The sequence below is a fragment of the Tachyglossus aculeatus genome, chromosome 2, assembly GCF_015852505.1.
Source record: "Tachyglossus aculeatus isolate mTacAcu1 chromosome 2, mTacAcu1.pri, whole genome shotgun sequence".
Lineage (NCBI taxonomy): Eukaryota > Metazoa > Chordata > Mammalia > Monotremata > Tachyglossidae > Tachyglossus > Tachyglossus aculeatus.
Window position 1 is genome coordinate 10,943,474 of NC_052067.1, and position 21,173 is coordinate 10,964,646.

Genomic DNA, 21,173 nt, shown 5'->3' on the forward strand with positions numbered 1-21,173 from the left:
TGGTCAAGTCACTTCACTTTCTCTGTGCTTCAGTTTCTCATCTGTAAAATGGGGATCGAGACTATAAGGCCCACATGGGACAGCAAATGTGTCCAACCCGATTTGATCGTATCCACCCCAACACTTAGTATGGTGCTTGGCACATAGTAAGCTCTTAACAAATATCAAAATTATCATTATTATAGGGTTGCTTTGGCACAGAGTTCTTCAACTGACTAGTAGCTGAGAATTCATTTACTTGACTTTTATCCAAGAAAGTCCACTTTTCAGTTCTTTACAGGGTAGAGACAGTCATCTGATCCATCCAGGGAGGGTCTTAGTTGCTTTTTTAAAATGGTATTGTTAAGCACTTACTATGTGCCAGCACTGTGCTAAGCGCTGGGCTGGATACAAGAAAATCAAGTTGGACACAGTCCTTGTCCCATGTAAGGTTCACAGTCTCAATCCCCATTTTGCAGATGAGGTAACTGAAACACAGAGAAGTGAAGTGATTTGCCCAAACTTGGTTAGATTCAAGGTAATCAGGTTGGACCCAATCCATGTCTCACATAGGCTCACTGTCTTAATCCCCATTTTACAGACGAGTTTACTGAGGCACAGAGAAGTTGACTTGACCAAAGTCATAAAGCTGACAAATAGCTGAGCTAGAATTAAAACTCAGGTCCTGTAACTCTTGGGCCTATGTTCTTTCCATTAACCCACTCTGCTTCCCCATTTATTAAATCTTTTAGGGTTATCAGTCATTCAAGTGTCTTAGAAACAAAAGTGGGAACTTTGAAATTGATTCTGTGGAGGAATGGGTTCTATAGAATTCTGAAATTGTCACAACTTCTGGGCAATTTTACGACGTCTGCCTCTAATACAATATTTCAAGTGTGGTTGCTCAAAAAGGCATGAGTCACAGATCATATCTCTATTTTGGAGTTCTTTCCATCTGTGTGATTGGTTGCGAGGTGCTCACATTATTCATAAGTAGAGAAGATTGAGAAACTACCCAGTCAGTACAAAACTTGGATGCCTTATGGAAACACTCGGGTTTTTTTTTATATTCCTAAATCAACAGTCATACTTCGATTCCCACTAACTGATGATGATGAAGGAATGCTAGAGTAGCCACCCCATACCCAATCAATGGTATTGATTTAGGTTTCAAATGCCTAAAATGAGTAGAACACTCTTAGAAGCACGTGGAAGAGCAGAACCATAGAGTACATAGACATAATCCCTGCCATCAAGGAGTTTACAATCTAGCGGAGAAGTTTGCAATCTAGTTTATTTTACCTATGCCACGGTAATCTCACCTCCATTTTGTGACTGGTGTATCGTTATATCTAATTGAGAAACTGATTTTTTTTTCAAGCTTTGTAGGTACTTCACTAAACTGTCAATAGTTGAGGTGAGCAAGTAGAACTTCAGTTTACACTGCTCGTTTGAAGATGAACAGGGGTGGTTGGGCTATTATAGAAGGAAGTGAAGCAAGTGTATAATCTTATTAGTTATAAAAGTAATTAGTACAGTGCTCTGCACACAGTAAGTGCTCAATGAACACGATTGAATGAAAAGCAAAGAAGGGAGAAATGGGAGAGCCTGCAAGTGGCTAAAGAGGTATAGGGAATATTTGGAATTGTTCATTGATCCATAATATTAAAGTAGTGTCACCATTCTTCTTCAAGGGAAAGTCTGTTAGGAAGATATTTTTTTTCTTTATGCCGTCCTCCCAGACCCCTTAGGCCTGACCCTCTGAACTTCAAGTCAATTTTTCACCTTCTCCAATCTTCACTTATATGAAGAAGTCTAGAGATTTATGAAAAACAAGAAGTCACAGTTAGGAATATGTAATCTGGATTTCTGTTAAAGATCCAATTTGAATGTGATTTATAATGTACAAAGAGGATTTTCCCTTTAACTCAACTTGACAAACCCGTGTATAATTAGTGGAGAACCACAGCAATGTTAGACAGAAAGAGCCCCATGTGGGACAGCTGCTGTGTCCTATCGGATTATCTTGTTCATACTCCGGCATTTAGCACAATGCTTGTGGTGCATGGAGCCTAATACCACAATCATTTATTCTCAGTAGTATTACCAACATCAAAAAATAACAAATTACTCCTCTCTTCAGTATTATTGCCTAAACTATTGAGATTTATCTTGCTGGTTTAGCTCCTATTAACACCACAGGCAGTAATCCTTCAAATGGCAAGGGGGAAAGGACTTCTAAAAGATTTCTGTCAGGAACATCACATGGCTTGATGGAAGATAAGAGAGTAAAGATTTTAAAACTATTACATGTAATAAAAAGCTGTGTTTATAGAATGTTCTCTACTTAACTGTCCCTTTCATCTGAGGGCCTCAATAGATTTTATGTGTGTGTCCTACTATTGTTTTGGCGAAAGGTGACCGGAGAGAAAGTTCTCTGATGGGATGCATATGACATATAGAAGTTCTTGAGATAGTAGTGCTTTGGCTCCAAGGGACATAGTAAATCAAGGCATCCTGGATTGTAAATTATTTTGATGTCCGCCTCGTCCCCACAAAATGATTCAAAGTCCAAGCTTCACTCATTCCACTGATCCTCACTGCTTCAAGGAATAGTCCTGTGGAAGATGCAGGAATAGGTTTTAGGGGTGGGATTTTTCTTCACTCCAGCTCCGTCTTTGACTGACTGTCTTGTGTTTGCATCCCATGTCATGGAGGTGGACCCCATCTCATCAGGTTGGGGCAGAGCCTAGTACGGTGGATTTGTAGTAAGTTTTAACCAATCATTCGTATTTGTTGAGCACTTTCTGTGTGCAGAGCACTGTACTAACAGTGGTAGAGACATTCCCTGTGCACAACAAAAACTCGTGCGGGTGGGCATGAGAGTTAGTACTGCTCTTGGTGGAAACCGTTTGCTTCTATCTCAGTGGAAAGACAATAGGAGCAAACCATGTAAAGAAAGAAAGAAGTACGCTGAAACTTTCCTCAGACCTCTATGCCTTGGGCCTCTAGCGATTAAGAAAACATACCGCGCAAAGCGCACACTCTCACGTCTTTCTCTTCTCGCAAGTTGCAACAGGAACTTCTTGCCATTAAACAACAGCAAGAACTCCTAGAAAAGGAGCAGAAATTGGAGCAACAGAGACAAGAACAAGAGGTGGAGAGACATCACCGGGAACAGCAGCTTCCTCCTCTCCGAGGCAAAGAAAGAGGCCGAGAAAGTAAGAGGCACTGGGGCAAAAGACGGATTCCTCTTTCCCTTCCCCGGCAGTCGGCACTCAGAAAGGAAGCTGACCAGAGGTGGAATTAAGCTTGTCACTTTTATTTCTTTTTCAATACAAACATAAGTGAAGATGTGTAGCGAATAGGCTTTTAAATCCAAAGCTTCGTTGACTGCACCCTTCCTTTATCCATTCTGCAGAACATCCCGCAAAAGCAGTTCAACACTACTGGTAAAATTGTTCATTTCCAATATCTTGACATTTGCTCTATTAAAGAATATTCATTATAATGACTTCTGGTCTCTTGTAAGTTTTAAGTTTTCTCTTTCTCTCTCTCTCTCTCTCTCTTTCTCTCTCTCTCTCTCTCTCTCTCTCTCTCTCTCTCTCTCTCTCTCTCTCTCCCGCTCTCTCCCTCTCTCTCCCTCTCTCTCCCTCTCCCTCCTTGTCACCCTCCCGCTCCCCGGCTTAGACAAGATTAATCATAATAATGATAGTATGTGTTAAGCACTTACTGTGTGCAACACACTGTTTTAAGCGCTGGACAGGTTACAAGGTGATCAGGGTGTCCCACGGGGGGCTCACAGCTTTGATCCCCATTTTACAGATGAGGTCACCGAGGCCCAGAGAAGTTAAGTGACTTGCCCAAAGTCACCCAGCCGACAGTTGGCGGAGCCGGGGTTTGAACCCATGACCTCTGACTCCAGAGCCCGGGCTCTTTCCACTGAGCCACGCTGCTCCTATTGAAGTGGATTGATTGAAGATTGAAGTGGATGTAGTTTTTCCTTGGCCATGGCAGTAAGGTAGACGACTGTTTCAAGGGCAGATCCACAAGAGGGAGATATATCCAAATATTTCCCCTCAGTGAGGTCAGTTTACCATCCGGTTGGTTGCTCCAGGGCTTGTCACCCACATTTGCTACTTGAGCATCTAAAGAAACACAGCATTTTAGTCCTTTAATCTGACAGGCTGAAAGCCAGCTGCCTGGACCTCTTAAGAGCCTTTCACATGTGCATCTTTCTCCTCAATCTCTCATTTTTAACGCTCCATTTGTTTCCCAAGTTTTAGGCTTTGAAATTTCAGAAATGAGAGGAAATTGGAAATATTTGACTTCTGTTGTTTATGTTGCAGTTTTACTGAGCTGTATCTGGGGATCTGCTGGTGGATCTACAAAAGATTTTCAGGACTGGAAACATGCAAACTGGGTGTTTTTATCCATAGTCTATTGTCTAGATTAGGATTTTTGCAGTTTGTCCTCTGTTTATAACCACATTTGTACTGCTGTTTTCATTGTACCTCTTCTTCTAATGCTTTCTTGATTGGGAGGATGGGGAAAAAAAATTCCTTGGAACCAACCAAAACAAGTGTGCATATGTGTTTGTTTCAGGGGCAGTAGCAAGTACAGAAGTGAAGCAGAAGCTTCAGGAGTTCCTGTTGAGTAAATCTGCAACAAAAGACTCTCCAACTAAAGGAAAGAATCATTCCATGAGCCGCCACCCCAAACTCTGGTACACGTTTGTTCGTTGTTGGGTTGTGTCCATTCTCTGTTTGGTTCATCCAATCATGATTGGGTTTGGAAGGACTCTAGAAATAAAAGCTAAAAATTAAAGTCATCTTGAAGTGGATGAAGACTATAGGTTATGAAGGAAAGAGGGACAAAGAGTAGATCAGTGTGTCACGTATTGGGGAGTAGAATTTTTTGATTCACTCTGCTATTTTCCATACTGGTCTAGGGTAAAACCAAAGCAGCGTGGCTCAGTGGAAAGAACACGGGCTTGGGAGTCAGAGGTCATGGGTTCTAATCCTGGATCCGCCACTTATCAGCTGTGTGACTTTGGGCAAGTCACTTAACTTGTCTGTGCCTCAGTTACCTCATCTGGAAAATGGGGATTAAGACTGTGAGCCCCATGTGCGACAACTTGATTACCTTGTATCTCCTGCCAGTGCTTAGAACAGTGCTTGGCACATAGTAAGCACCTAATAAATACCACAATTATTATTATTATTGTTATTATTATAGTTAAGATTCATCATCTTGCTTAACCCGGTAGTCTTTAGGTATCTTTTCAGCGGAAGGCGGTTCAGGGAGCTGATTTCAATCAATCTCAGCATATTAAAATGTTTCAGTGTTATTTATAGAAGTGACATGCAAGCCTTTAGGGACTAGATATTTTTGAAGTGGAAAATGCATCGTCTCATGACTCAGATTAAAAACTGGAGCTAAACTGCTGTTGTCCAAGTGGCATGTACAATCAGTTAAATGCTTCTGCGTGAAGCAACCAGATATTTTGAATGTTAAATTGTTTCTTACTGACCAAATAGTGCCTTTCTTTTGGGAGCTGTTCGTGGTGAATGATTTTGAGGATAAAAACAGAATGTGGGTGGGCCTCGGACTTCTCTGAGAAGGGATAATAGATCCTTTCAGCTTTATTTCTCCTCTTTTTTGTGTTGCTTGGACTTTAGGATTGAATGGTCAAACAGTCTTATTGCCTTGGATTTTAAAATTATACCAACATAGAGATAAAATTTGATTTGGAATGTAATCAATGTAGGGATTCGAGATAATGCACACCACTCATTTCTGGGAAGTAAAATGTTTCATATTAATGTGTCACTCCGTCTTCATACTGGCTAGAGTAAGCCATCTTTCGACTGTGAAAGCTTAGGGAGTTTATGTTGTCACATAAGAATGAGTTAGCAAGTGAGTTGCCTAGAGAGAACGTTTTGGGTGAAATTTTTGTGATTTTGATCAAATGCAAAGAGTGTAAGGGTCAAGTTTATCACCTAAGCTAACGATGTTGGTTCTTGAATGAAAAGTTAGAATGTGCATATAGCTTAGGGACCCACTATACAACCAAAGCTGCCCACTACCAAGTGTCTCATTATCAAACCACCAGCTTTGCTGGGGGTCCCTGTGGATGAGAAGGCTTTGAGAGAACCTCTTTGGTGGATTCGGTTTGGGTGCTACTGGTGACCACCTTTCTCATGTCCTCTCTCTGGGCTGGAACTCCCTACTCCTCCATATTCATTCAGTCATATTTATTGAGCGCTTACTGTGTTCAGAGCACTGTACTAAGTGCTTGGGAAGTACAAGTTGGGAACATATAGAGACAGTCCCCACCGAACAATGGGCTCACGGTCTAGAGGACGGGCTCACAGTACCAAACCACCACTCTCCCCACTTTCAAAGCCTTTTTAATAAGGTCACATCTTCTCCTCCAAGGGGCCTTCCCTGATTAAACCTCTCCCGACTATGTCTATGCACTTGGGTCTGTATGTTCAGGCATTTGGCATTCACTCCCTCCTCAGCCCCACAGCACTTAGGTGCATATCCGTAAGTTGTTCATATCAAGTCTTGTCTCTCCATCTAAACTGCAAGCCCCTTGTGGGCAAGGAAATGTCTGCTAATTCTGTCTTATTGTCCACTCCCAAGCCCTTAGTACAGTGCTCTGCGCACAATAAATGATCAATAAATATCACTGATTGATTGATTGGGGCACTCTAAGGATTGGCACAGAGGGTAGGGGTGGAGGAGAAACTCCAGCTTTCCATGGTTTCTACAAGTTGTTCGGAGGGAGGTACCTGTTTTTACTGCAGCTATTGGTTGTATTTTTCCCCTTTACCTCCAAGATGGTGCCCCATTCCCTTTCTGTTCATATGAAGCCGGGAACACAAGTCCTCACTTTGATTTCTGCCTTGCCTGGAGATGATGTTCTGTGGATTGCCAATCCCTCAAAACTATTTCTTGAAACTTAATCCCAAACCAAGGCAGTGCTTAGTGTGTTGCTGTTCACATATCAGTGTTCAGTAAGGATCATGTTATCAAGTCATTTTCCTGGAAATGTCCACCCTATGACACATAGCTGAAAAAAATACTTTTTTAAGGGATAGCTGCCTGGGTGTTAGAGAAATGTCATACAGATGATCGGAAAAGTTCTGTTTAAATAACTGTTTTCTAGCAAAATCCTTTTTCCTACTCACTTTCAATAATACGCTGTTTTTAACTGAGACATACATTATCATCACATTTTCCCAAGCCAGCTCATTTTTATTAAGTTAAAAAAATATTGAGAGTGGCTCTGATTCTGCCCGAGCATGAGCGTCACAGAAAGCACTCCTAAATAACATCTATTAAAACATGAGTCTGGTGACAAGCTTTCCCCCTTAGCCACGCTGACTCTTTCTTCGAAGTGACCTTTTTACTCAGTACGCACCAGGCATTCTTGGGAATCCTAAGCTGTTGCATAACATTCTGCAAAAGTGAAACTGGTTACTTGAGCCTGTGGTTTGTACATACTCACAGAAGTAAGAATATAAACACAGCTGAGACATGTGTGCACCATGTGTAGTTGGTTACTGCTGGTCAAAACCCAGTGCGGCCCGGTGTGTTTAATGTGTGACCCCTCTCTGTTACAGGACTGCCCACCATACCTCACTGGATCAGAGCTCGCCACCTCTGAGTGGAACCTCTCCATCCTACAAATACACCTTACCAGGGGCCCAGGATGCCAATGATGACTTCCCTCTTCGAAAAACCGGTGAGTCAGCTTACTCTCAGTCTCCTTTCACCCCCTCCGGCTCCATCTGACTGGATTAAATTGAACAGTGAGAAACATGTCGAGCTTTGGAAGACCCGCAAAAATACATTTTAAAAACAGTTTAATGGTAGTCCTTTGAAACTTTGAGGGGGAAAAAAAAACCCATAATGAATCCTGATAACAAAGAGTTCATTTTTTCTTTTTGGGCAAGGCAAGTGGATACTTTATTCAGGGGTTGATCTCTTGGAGTTATGGAAGCACCACAACTTCCAGCACTTAGTTCTCTTCACACAATCTCCCCCATGGTAATTCTACTTTTCCTCTAACTCCATTTATCTGCCGCTGACCCGCTAGACTGGGCGTGCCCCTTAGAGTATCAAGGAAGGGAGGGAGGTGCAGGACAAATCTGTGGGGAGGTGGCTGTAGTTGAGGGTGGGGAGATGGGGTAGAGAGTGCAAACCACACTGAAGTAGAGAAAGGCAAAATTTACATAAGACTCCACTCTTGACTAAGCCTACCCTGATCTGGAGAAACTGTAGGCACGGTAGCTTAGATAATTAATAATATTTCCAGTCATTCTATTTGTTCATCATCCTTCCTAACCCATAGTTCCTATATTCATTTCCATTTCTCAGAATAGGAAAACTGGGTACAGCTAGAATACAGTTTGCCGGATATTAAGAAAATGGTAGAACATGCCGTGTTCAACTGAAATTCTGTGCTATTTAACCTCTCTCATATTAAAATTTTTTTCCCTTCAGAGGACATTCATTTAATAAATACTCCCATTGTATTAAAACTCATACAATTTCCATCTCTCTTTTTCTTGTATGAACATATCTGAATATAGGCATATCTACCAATCATTGAATCAGTGGCATTTAGAGCACTATACTAAGTGCTTGGGAGAGTACAATACAACAGAGCTGGTAGACACTTTCCCTGCCATAGTGACCTTATAGTCAGAGAGGGAGGCAGATGGTAAAGTAAATAAATGATTTACACATATGTTCATAAGTGCAGTGAGGCAGAGGATGGGGTGAATACCAAATGCCCAAAGAGTTCAGAGCCAAGCGTGTGTCTGTGTGTTTATGTGTGCACACATGCATATATACACATAAGCTATTTCTAGATATGTTCCTGTAACATGTACATATATGCTCACACACAGATCTTTGTACAGATACACACACTTGTAAATGTCTTCATGTTTGTCTTCCCAATAAAGGTTAAGCTCCTTGTGAGCAGGGAACATGCCATTTCTTGAATCTGTATTTTCGAAGTAGTTAATACAGTGCATCAATCCAAATGAACGCTCGGTGACTGCTGCTACTCATTCATTCATTCAGTCACATTTATTGAACACTTTCTGGGTGCAAAACACTGTACTAAGTATGTGGGGGAGTACACTATAGTACTAAGCAGGCAAATTCCCTGCCCGCAACGAGTTTACAGTCTAGAGAGAGAAACAGAGAAATACATAAATTATATGTACATAAGTGCTGTGGGGCTGGGAGTGGGGATGAATAAAGGGAATGAGTCAGGGTGATGCAGACGGGAGTAGGAGATGAGGAAAGGAGGGCTTAGGACAAGCCTCTTGGAGGAGATGTGCCTTCAGGAAGGTTTTGAGGAGAGGATAGTCATTGTCTGTCATATACAAGGGAGGGAGTGAGGGCATTCCAGGCCAGCTGCAGGATGTGAGCGAGGGGTCGGCAGGGAAATAGACGAGACTGAGGTACAGTGTAAAGGATAGCATTAGAGGAACGAAGTGTGCGGCTGGATTGTAGTAGGAAAATAGCGAAATGAGGTAGGAAGGGGCAAGGTGATTGAGTGCTTTAAAGCCAAGGGTGAGGGAGTTTTTGTTTGATGTGGAGGTGTATGGGTAACCACTGGAGTTTCTTGAAACATGTTCTGAACATTTTTTGTAGAAAAATGATCCGGGCAGCAGAGTGAAATATAGATTGGAGTGGGGAGAGACAGGAGGCAGGGAGGTCATTCATTCATTCATTCAATCATATTTATTGAGCGCTTACTGCGTGCAGAGCACTGTACTAAGCACTTGGAAGTACAAGTTGGCAACATATAGAGACGGTCCCTACCCAACAACGGGCACACAGTCTGGCGGTGGGGGGACAGACAACAAAGCAAAACTTGTGGACAGGTCAGTAAGGAGGCTGATAGAGTAATAAAGAAAGGCTAGGATAAGTGATTGGATAAGCGTGGTTGCATTTGTGGTAACGTGGATTGAGAGGAAAGGGCAGATTTTAGCAATGTGAAGTCGAACCAACAGGATTTCCTGATGGATTGGCTATAAAGGTTGAATGAGAAGCAGCGTGGCTCAGTGGAAAGAGCACGGGCTTTGGAGTCAGAGGTCATGGGTTCAAATCCCAGCTCTGCCAATTGTCAGCTGTGTGACCTTGGGCGAGTCACTTAACTTCTCTGTGCCTCAGTTCCCTCATCTGTAAAATGGGGGTTAAGACTGTGAGCCCCCCGTGGGACAACCTGATCACCTTGTAACCTCCCCAGCACTTAGAACAGTGCTTTGCACATAGTAAGTGCTTAATAAATGCCATTATTATTATTATTAGGATAATTTTGAGAGAGAGGATTCAAGTATAATGCCAAGGTTACAGACTTGTCAGACAGGAAGGATGGTGCTGCCATCTACAGTGATGGGAAAGTCAGGGAGAGGATAGTGTTGAGTGGGAAGATGTTTTGTCTTAGACATATCAAGTTATCGGGGGGCTGCAGGGAAATCCAAGTAGAGGAGTCTTGAAGGCAGGAGGAAATGCGAGACTGCAGAGAGGGAGAGAGAGCAGGGCTGGAGATGTAGATATGTGTATCATCTTCCTAAAGGTGCTAGTTGAAGCCATGAGAGCAAATGAGTTCTCCAGAAGAGTGGGTGGAGATGGAGAATAGAAAGGACCCCAGAACTGAACCTTGAGGGACTGCCACAGTTTGGGGGTGGGAAGCTGAGGAGAAACCCTCAAAAGAGACTGAGAATGAGCAGCCAGAGAGATAGGAGAAAAAACAGGAGAGGACAGTGTCAGTGAAGCGAAGGTTAGATAATGTTTCCAGGAGAAGGGGGTGGTCGACAGTGCCAAAGGCAGCTTAGAGGTTGAGGAGGATTCATTTCATTTTAAACACTGATATTCACAGACTTCCCCACTAGAAAAAAGGGAGAGAAATTTCTTCTGATGATATGCCTTGTTTCAAGATTTAGAAAATGTACCTTTCTCAAAGCAGAGGGCGGGGACACCTTGATAATTTTTTACTTATTCACTTCAGTCGTTAGAGAGTCCTACATCTGTGGAGGAAAATATATTTCAGAAATGATTTTATCATGCATCATTCCAAAATGGCTAATCAATGTAACAACTGCAGTTTCAAATGAAGTTATAAATTTCTTTTTACAATTGTATGATCTTTAAAACATTTCAAGCTGGAAGTATGCGTGAATAGCAATCTTTATTTTAGAACCGTACTGAAGTATCTTCTTAATGATCTAATCTGTTTGCAGAGTGATTGATTTCTCTCTCTTATGCACTGAGTTTTCTATGGACAAAAATCCCATAGTGAGCTGAAAATTAGGTCCTTAGAAGGAAAACCCAGGGACGTTGGCACTACCCTTGTAATTAGGATTGATATCAAGGAGACAAGCCTCTTGCTGCTTTTCTAAGTATCTGTATTGGTAGACCAACGGTCTTAGAGAAGAAGCGTGGAGAGAAGCAGTGTGGCTCAATGGAAAGAGCCCGGGCTTGGGAATCAGAGGTCATTTGTTCTAATCCCACGCTGCCAATTGTCAGCTGTGTGACTCTGGGCATGTCACTTAACTTCTCTGGGCCTCAGTTACCTCATCTGTAAAATGGGGATGAAGCCTGTGAGCCCCACGTGGGGCAACCTGATCACCTTGTATCCTCCCCAGCACTTAGAACATTGCTTTGCACATATTAAGCCCTTAACAAATGCCATTATTATTCTTATGCATTAATAGACTTATTGAATGTATTCGTATCTCCACTGCATTGTAGAGGGGACTGAAGAACTTGAAATTTTTCATGAGGTGGTGCAATATGTGCAAAGGAAAAGAAATAATTAGGCTTTTTTCTTAGGCAGACATCATCTAGAAATCTAGACTATGCTTCTATGAAGATTAGATTTTTGTTTTGTCCTTTAAAAGAAGAAACTTCCCGATTTTTAGATGAGAAATAAGACGTGTCGATATCATGTGTACCATATGATATTTTAATATTTGAAAATGATGGAACTTGTCTGCGGGGCTCGATTCCTATTAATAGCCATAGACAAATCTGCATTTAATTACTCTTATCCCATGAGCAGAGACTCTTGATGGTGATTCTGAGAGTGTGGCCTCCGGTGTCAGAGCAGTGACTGGTATTCAAGAATGCAAGGGGACACCAGAAGGAAAGAAAACATTAGGCCCCTTATGTCAGGAGGTTGCTGATGAGTGAGGCAGGTCCAGCTAAAGAAATGTTCTGGTCTCCTGCCGTGCAAACCGCCTTTGAATGTGCCCCCACCAGTGGGAGATTGAAAACTGACTGAAAAACGGTTACTGACGTTGAAGAGAAGTAGCATTTGAAACCAGTAAGCATCCGGGAAGATGAGCTGATCTATATCTACTCCTTCAAGATGACAGTCTCAAAATTCATATTATGTGCTATACTGTTTCCATGAGAACAGTTTAGAAAGGACTGACTTTACAAAGACTGAAAAGCAGACTGCCAATTTATTCTTGTAGAATTATTCAATCTTCTTTGGATGCGGTTTGGTGGCTATACTGTTTGAGGATTCTGTAAAAAGCCCCACTTAGGCTATGCTGTCATAATCTCTTAGTCACTTTCTACTAATTCTTTTGTACAGGATGGGTTTTCTGTGCCAGGATATTAGCCCTTCTACATTTTAGAATTAAAAAACAAATCACTCCTTGACCTCTCCAGTGGGCAGCAGATTCTATATTTAGACTCTTCTTTAAATGGTCATTATTTTTTTCATCTTCATATAAATACATAAAATCGTGATCCTCATTTATGTGTCATACAGTTGCTTTGTAAAGCCAAACATTCTTAAACATTGTGACAATAAAGTTTTCCTACAGCTGTTAATACTTTAATATCTCTGTGGGGGCTTTCAAATATTCCTAATACAGTTCCCATTGTCTGTATATGAGAAGCATAATATAATTAATTCCATATGTATTTCTGAATAATATTTAAAATATTTAGGAAAGGATTTTAGTAGTTAAAAATAGGTCACTATCCAACTTTAAAAATATAGTATACACAAATTATTATACTTATAATTGCCTGGTGTGTATATAAAATACATTGGAGTGAAACAGTAAATATAACTTCCACGCTAAAGCAGAAGCTTTCACCTTGCCTGTCCAGTTTGAAAACACTGTTGTTTTTATTATAAGTTGTAAAAATAAGTTATATTGTTATAATTAATACCTCTGATCTTTCATTTATGTAGTGGTCCACCGAAGACAAGCCCAGTTTAAATCTTGAAAAACAGTTTCATTTAAATAATTCATAGTTTGAATAATGTCAGTGTGTTTGTTTTTAAATAGAGCCCTCAAATGAATTATGCTTCCATAATCAAACAATTTGGGCAATCAGGCTCACCCTGCCTTTGCATAGACATGGCTCACAGGAGGACTGCCGACTCAAGCCCTATATTATTACTCTAACAAGGGGCCTTAATTCTGGATTTTGACTGTCAGCACTGTTCCCATTAAACGTTTGTTCGATTTCAAGGGAAGTGCAACAGGAACCAGGACAACAAAATCAAGTGACCCCAAACTGATCACCAGAAGAGCCGCCGGGGCGTCCTAAAGCAATGGGGACAGAGTGGAGCCTCCTTGGGCCTCATGGGGCCAAGCCAGACAATGATAACTCAGGAGTGCTCCCAGCTAGAGGAGGGATTTTGGCCCATGGAAGCCTGACCTTTGCCACTAAGAGTGACCCCATCCTTCCTCTCCCCTGGGCTAAGGATTGTTATTTCCACGGGTGTTTAGGGAAATGCTGCCAGCCTGAAACTGGTGCTAGAAGAAGCTAGTAGTTTTCTCACCTCATTTTCCAAGTTTTCTTCTTTAAAATTGCGGACAGGAGCGGAAAGAATATTTGATTTCTTCAGAGGGGTCTTCGAAGGTGTTGGGGGTATTAGTGTACAGAGAAAAACAAGTACATCAAGAACTTAAGTAATGATGAAAATTGTTGTATTTGTTAAGAGTTTATTATGTGCTAAACACTAAGCCCTGGGGTAGAAGCAAGATGATCAGGTCCCACCTGGGACCTAAAGTCTAAGTAGGAGTAAGAACAGGTTTGTAGATGAGGGACCTGAGGCACAGAGAAGTTAAGTGACTTGCCCAAGGACACATAGCAGTTACATGGTAGAGCTGGGATTAGGATTCAGATCCTCTGATTTCCAGCCACGTGCCCTTGCTACTGGGCTGCGATGCTTTCAATTAATCATATTTACTGAGCACTTACTGTGTGCAGAGCACTGTATGAAGCACTTGGGAGAGTGCAACCCAATAGTATAAAAGACACATTCCCTGCCCACAGTAAGCATACATCTGCTGTGAAATGAGCACTTTTTGAAAAATATATGCATCATCCTGCTACTGTAACTTAGAGGAAAGGAATAGATGATGATGGTATTCCTTGGTGCTTACTAAGTATCCAGCACTGTTCTAAGTGATAGGGTAGATACAAGGTAATCAGGTTGGACGCAGTCCCTGTACCACATGAGGCTCACAGTCTTAATCCCCATTTTACAGATGAGGTAACTGAGGTGCAGAGAAGTGAAGTGACTTGCCCAAGGTCACCCAGCAGACACGTGGTGTAATCAGAATTAGAACTCAGATCCTTCTGACTCTCAGGCCCATGCTCCATCGACCTGTCTGGAGTAGAATTTACCCAGAATTCGGAAAGTTGGAGCCTTTAGCCAATCGGTAGTATTAAGCAACTACTGTGAAAACCACTTTACTAAGTACTTGCAACTGGACAGCAAAGCTATGTTTAATACTAAATCCATATCCACAAAAGGTTTACAGATAATAACAGGTCAAGACCCAATTTCTTTACAAATAGGAAGCAAACTAGAATAAAAGAAGGAGGAAAGATGGAGAGGTGAATAAATTAATGATTAAACAGTCAAGTAAATCAGTTTGTTCAAAAAAAACCCATGAGAGCTTGTAGGTCTGGAAATGCAGCAGAGGTAGCTGGGTGGTTATGAACCAGGGAGAAGATAAGCCGGAAATGTCTCCAGGAAGAGGCTGTATTTCTGAAATGCTCTGAAGTTGGAGAGAACACACCAATTGGCTGAATCTCTCTGTGCCATAAGATGAATTCATCTAGGTTAATCATTTGTCTGTTCTCTTTTGATATAGCCCCTCGTCACAGTGTTGGCACTTGTAGGAAGAGACTCTTCTGGCTTCCAGACATTCAAGACCTATATTGAAAGCTGACATATTTCCCCCACAGAAAATGCACTGAGGCCTTGGGCAGAACTCTGGCCTCAGAAAGCAAGAATGCTGGATTCTGTTCCTGTGAGTGGTGCACATGCATCATAAAAAGTGATGATAAAATTTTTAGGGGGTCTTGTGCTCCATTAGTCTGTTTAGATCTTACCTAGTGATCTCGGCTTTCTCCTCTGATGACGACGGTATTTCTGTATAATTCTTCTGAGCAAAGTTGGCTGCTGGGTTTGCCTCTTTCCTTTAAGTAAATGAGCCATATAAACATGGGCTAGAGCTAATGGGCCTGCTTGAGCCTCATTAAAAATATTTATTTTCATGGCCAACATCACAAGGGAAAGATTCGCAGTTGCAAGAATCCAGATATAAGACCACTTTGTTTTATAAGTGAGTTGGAGGAGTGGAAGGTTGTGAGGATTTGTGTAGTTTAGTCTTTACTTTCAGCTATAGTGTTCCAGGATTCATTTATACCATAAACGTTTAGTACAGTGCTCTGCTCATGGTAAGTGTTCAATAAAAACCATTGACTGAAGTGGTATCTCTCTGATACGCATTTCATGCTTTGCTCCTGAAGTTATTACAGGGTAATAGTTGGACATCTAGAAGGAAAGCTAGTTGAGTCATTGTGGAGAACTTAAAAGAGGCAATTAAAAAAACTGCACTTTCCTTGTATATCAGACTGATACTTGTCAGCATGGCTTTAATTATTTTGGAGATCTGCAGATAGATCAGAAATGGAACAGAAAAGGATCTTATTCCATTGTTTCATTGCCAGTGATTCCAGAAAGAGTGCGAGATTAGGATTGTTCTTCCAAGATGGTTGATCCTTTCTTTGTTGAAGTGCTTGGAACAACTTCCTCACTAGTGAAGCCTCAGGCAGATTGTTCTATAGAAGATACCTTAGTTGCAGTGGAATTTATCGAGTACCCATTGTGGATGCTACCTATTTCATGAGCTACAACAAAGCACAAAACACATGCCCTGCCAAAAGGGACGTTAGCAATTAGTTGAGTATAATCACATTAAGGTTGGGGGTAAATACCATAAAGTGTTGCTTTATAGCAGTTCAGCAGTTAATTGGGAAGTTGCCTGATGTTTTCTCTGAGGGGTTTGTGCTGTGGTTGATGCTCATATTTGGTTGGAAATAATAATGGCATTTAAGTGCTTACTATGTGCCAGACACTGTACTAAGCAATAGGGTGGATAAAAGAAAATCAAGTTGGACACAGTCCCTGTCCCATGTGAGGCTCACAGTCTCAATCTCCATTTTACAGATGAGGTAACTGAGGCACAGAGAAGTGAAGTAACTTGCCCAAGGTCACCCAGCAGACAAGTGGCTGAGCTGTGATTAGAACCTGTGACCAATAGCAGCCATCTATGATTTTACTTTTTTATATTACATTTTTTTGGCATGATTTTCAGGTATTTCCCTTAAAACTTGAGTTTTGTATCCAAAACCAAATAGCGGGAGGACAGATTTCTGCTTTTCCAACATATAAATACTTTCAGGCAACCAAGAGCTTAAGTTGATTTCCATTGCCAGGTAATATCTTCGACCACCTAATTATCAAACACTAATTCTATGTTTAAATCAGGTGTTGCTATTACCAACCCGTAATTATCCTGGAACTATTTTTAAACCAGCATTAGGGCTAGCTAGCATCTCCATCATCTCAGCATGTGATGACTCATTTCTCAGAGGTTGTGTTTTTCTTGTTACTATCAAACTGAGAGGTAGAAAGGATCAGCACTTAGGTTAAGCGCTTCCATAGCAGTACAGTAGAACAGAGCAGTGGCTTTTTAAAAGAGATCTGGAAGGAATGCTATTAAGATTTACAGCAGCCAATTATCAATTACCCTCAGACCGATGGTCCCATTGAGGGATTATGTGGGTCTTCTTTTCTGCTGCCTGATTTGGGGGCCATTCCAAAAAAATGTGAAATGTCAATCTTTGAAATGAGCGAAAATAGATTTCCTTTCATTTCTCTTTTGGAGATTTAATTTAGTCAGGATACCAACATTTCCCTTTGATGAACAGTTGAATAGGGGAAAAAAAGATCCCCAATATTTCAGTCAACTAAATCTACTGGAGAAGCCGAGAAACAGTATCAAATTTAAACCTTTCCCTTAGGACAGCACTATAAAGTAGAAATGAGAATTGTATGCCAACTCTGTGTTCTCACATTGGTTTGTTAGCTGTAATTTGTTTTCTCAAAGGCTTTTTAATATATTTAGCCTCCTACATTATTGGAGGGGTGAGAGGGAGGGGTAGCAGAACACTATTTACACATGAGCTTAACTAGGACTGACTTATATTGAATAAAGTTCATTTTTTATTCAAATATAGTAAAGACCATATAATATAATTTCACTCTATAAACTCATAAACAGATGAAATTTATCCATTTCATCCTGAGAATCTTGACCAGGAATTGAACTGAATATCATTTTAACAGTAAAATGCATTCTTCATCCAGTAAAATAGCTAATAGGCAATTCATGTAATTCAAAAAAAAAATAATAATGCATCTCAAGGGAAAAATGTTCCCTTGATTATGTGAGGGAGCAAGTTCAATTAAGACAAGGCAAGTAGCAGAATTAAGATTTTTGAGGTTACTTGTGAAAAAGTTTGTGGATGTTAAGTCTGTGCAGGCTTAGGCCATGGCTATCGACTTTTAACAAGAAAGGATGAAATGCTGTAAGATGGACACTGTGACAGGGTATTTGAGCAGGGTATTTCCTTGCATAGACAAGTCTGCAGTTGCTGCATTTTAGCTGGAGGTTGCACACAACAACATGTAACTTTGAGCCATAGTACTCATTAAATGAACCAAGTTACCAGAAATGTAATAGCAAAGAACTTATCATTATAAGTTTCTTCCATTTCTGAGCTACCAACTCAGGCTCTTTGAATTGGTCATTTCTTTCTTGGCTAGAAAGATCCGTGGGGTTCATTTTTCCTTTGTCCTTTGTTTCTGAAATAAATGAAATCAAATTAAGCAAATTAAGGATGGTAATTTTCATTTTTTATTCATCAACCTCCTTTTTAAAATATTTTGAAATTTTTACCAGTTTTGTATTTTTTGTTGTTTTAAAAGTTGGACTCATTGCAACATTGTCCTGGGGCAGATTAATAGCAGGAGCAACCAAATTTCTGCAAGACAATGAAATATTAGAGAAAAACAGCAACTAATGGTTTAATCTAACACAAACAGCTGGAAGTCACCGTTTCCTTACTCTAAAGGTCAAATGGAATAGTTTTTTATGTACATGCCTATATTTACTGTATGCCATTCAATCACATTGAGTACTTCTGCTTAAAGAGCGCTGTACTAAGGGTTTGGGAGAGTATTAATACCCAAAAGTTGATTGAAACATTCCTATATCCCACTGTGCTTTATACTACTGTTATTTACCTGGAAAGCCCAGATTTTCTAACGTGGTAAGGGGAGGGTGCTGTCTTACTGAGCTGTGTTCATTGACTCCTTCAAAGTCTTTTCCAGGAAATTCACAGTTCCATGAAAGTCCCTGACTTTACAGAGGTGACCTGAGAAACCTCCACAGAATTCTGTGAACTGTTTGGAAACATATGATGATGATGGCATTTGGCAAAGCCAAGAAGTATCATCACTGCCCTTAGTACATGCTCTGCACTCAGTAAGCGCTCAATAAATAGGATTGAATGAATGCCCTTGGGGAACTTAAAATCTATTGGACTACACAGCACTGATGTCTGTTTCCCCCTCTAGCCTGTAAACTCCTCATGAGAAGGAAATATGTCTACCAACTGTCATATTGTGCTCTCCCAAGTACTTAGTAGAGTGTTCTGCAAACAGTAATTGCTCAATAAGCATGATTGATTGGATGATTGATTGAATGGCCCAAAAATTCAATAGGTAGGTTAGAGGAAAGATTTAAGGATACAAGAGAATCCCATGTGAAAAAAAAAGAGGGGGGAAGACAAGAGCTATAGGCCAGACATGTTGGATGCAGGTAAGAAGCAGCTAGGTAAGTCTGGGAAGAGCAAAGAGTTCAAGCTATGTAGTAATGGGAGAAGAGAGCAAATCAGAAAGAGAGACAGCTGACAGGGACTGTCAATAGTTAAGGCATTTATTCAATCGTATTTATTGAGCACTTACTGTGTGCAGAGCACTGTACTAAGCGCTTGGGAAGTACAAGTTGGCAACATATAGAGTCGGTCCCTACCCAACAGCAGGCTCACAGTCTAGTTTATGTTTCATGCTAGAATTTTCAGGGAGATATGCTGATTTAAGGTGGTGGTGTACTCTACATAGGATCGGCTGAAAAGAGGGAAAGGATTTACCTCTGATACTTATCTTAATTGAGCTTGTACATGTGCAATCAAGGGCATAATTTTCAACTATGAGGTTTATTATTTTTTCCTGTATTACATGAAGTGCATACTAGTTATTTTGGTGGAAAAATTGTTGAATGAAAATCCTCATCAGCTTCAAGGTGGGTTATTGTAATGAAACTGTGATAGCAACCCACCTGGACACTGATGAGGGCATGAAATGGGGTTTTGGCAGTAAGAGTAAAGAGGATTGGGTGATCTGGTGAAATTTCGTGGAGTAAGAATCTGCAGAACTTGGCCAACTGAGTAGAAGTAGTAGTAGTAATTTTTCATTCATTCAGTCATAGTTATTGAGTGCTTAATGTGTGCAGAGCACAGTACTAAGTGCTTGGGAAAGCACAATGCAACAATAAAAGTGATATCCCCTGCCCACAAAGAGCTCACAGTCTGAATTAAGTGCTTTACTTTGCCTAGAGCACTGTGCTTAGTGTTGGGAAGAAATTCACAGGTGAAAATTAGATGTGGTCTGTGTCCCTCAAGCAGCTCACAGCCCGAGAATAAGAGAGGGCAGGGGAGGTAGGCGACAGACACATAAGGAAGGATGAAGCAATTTAAAAAATGGCTTTTTTAAGGACTTACTATGTGCCAAGCACTGTTCTAAGCGCTTTGGGGGGGATACAAGGTAATCAGATTGTCCCACATGGGTCTCAGTCTTAATCCCCATTTTACAGATGAGGTAACTTAGGCCCAGAGAAGTGAAGTGACTTGCCCAAAGTCACACAGCAGACAAGTGGCGGAGCTGGGATTAGAACCCATGACCTCTGACTCCCAAGCCCATGCTCTTTCCAGGAGCCACGCTGCTTCTCTAAAAGAAGCCCCCAGAAAAAAAAAAGTAAAAAAAATAAAGTAAAAAATAAAAGCCCCGGAGAAGCAGCGTAGCTCAGTGGAAAGAGCCTGGGCTTTGGAGTCAGAGGTCAGGGGTTCAAATCCCGGCTCTGCCACTTGTCAGCTGTGTGACTTTGGGCAAGTCACTTAACTTCTCTGGGCCTCAATTCCCTCATCTGTAAAATGGGGATTAAGACTGTGAGCCCCCCGTGGGACAACCTCATCACCTTGTAACCTCCCTAGCACTTAGAACAGTGCTTTGCACATAGTAAGCACTTAATAAATGCCATTATCATTATTATAAAGTACAAGTAAATGATACTTTCCAGAAGGACAGGGCACTGTGGCTTAGAGGAGCAGTTTTTAGCATCTCGCAGCTCAGAATCCAAAAGGAACCACACCCTTCCCGCTGTTGAGACTACCTCAACGCTGCTGCCACTTCCTCACCCTGGCAGCGACTCAGCCAACTGAATGTGGGAAGTAAATGACAGAAAAGTCAAAGCTGAGCCCAGTTAACGAAGTGGCATGCATTGAGTGCTTACTGTGTGCAGCCTAAGGAGCCTTATAATGGCATTTATTAAGCACTTACTATGTGCATTTATTAAGCACTTACTATGTGTTCTAAGTGCTGGCGAGGTTACAGGGTGATCAGGTTGTCCCACAGAGGGGTTCACAGTCTTAATCCCCATTTTACAGATGAGGTAACTGAGGCACAGTGAAGTTAAGTGACTTGCCCA

At 41.2% G+C, this 21,173-nt stretch overlaps 1 protein-coding gene across 6 annotated transcripts in view; it reads left to right on the top strand.

The window, feature by feature from the left end:
• Positions 1 to 21,173, top strand: part of HDAC9 (histone deacetylase 9) — a 416,231-nt gene that overhangs the window by 326,052 nt on the left and 69,006 nt on the right. For 5 of the 6 annotated variants that reach the window (XM_038769283.1, XM_038769296.1, XM_038769310.1 and 2 more), the window contains 3 exons: positions 3,050 to 3,200; positions 4,585 to 4,705; positions 7,614 to 7,735. In XM_038769283.1, the coding sequence (XP_038625211.1) occupies positions 3,050 to 3,200; positions 4,585 to 4,705; positions 7,614 to 7,735 (394 nt within the window). The remainder of the gene's footprint in view (positions 1 to 3,049; positions 3,201 to 4,584; positions 4,706 to 7,613; positions 7,736 to 21,173) is intronic. The other variant, XM_038769288.1, reaches the window with a different exon arrangement.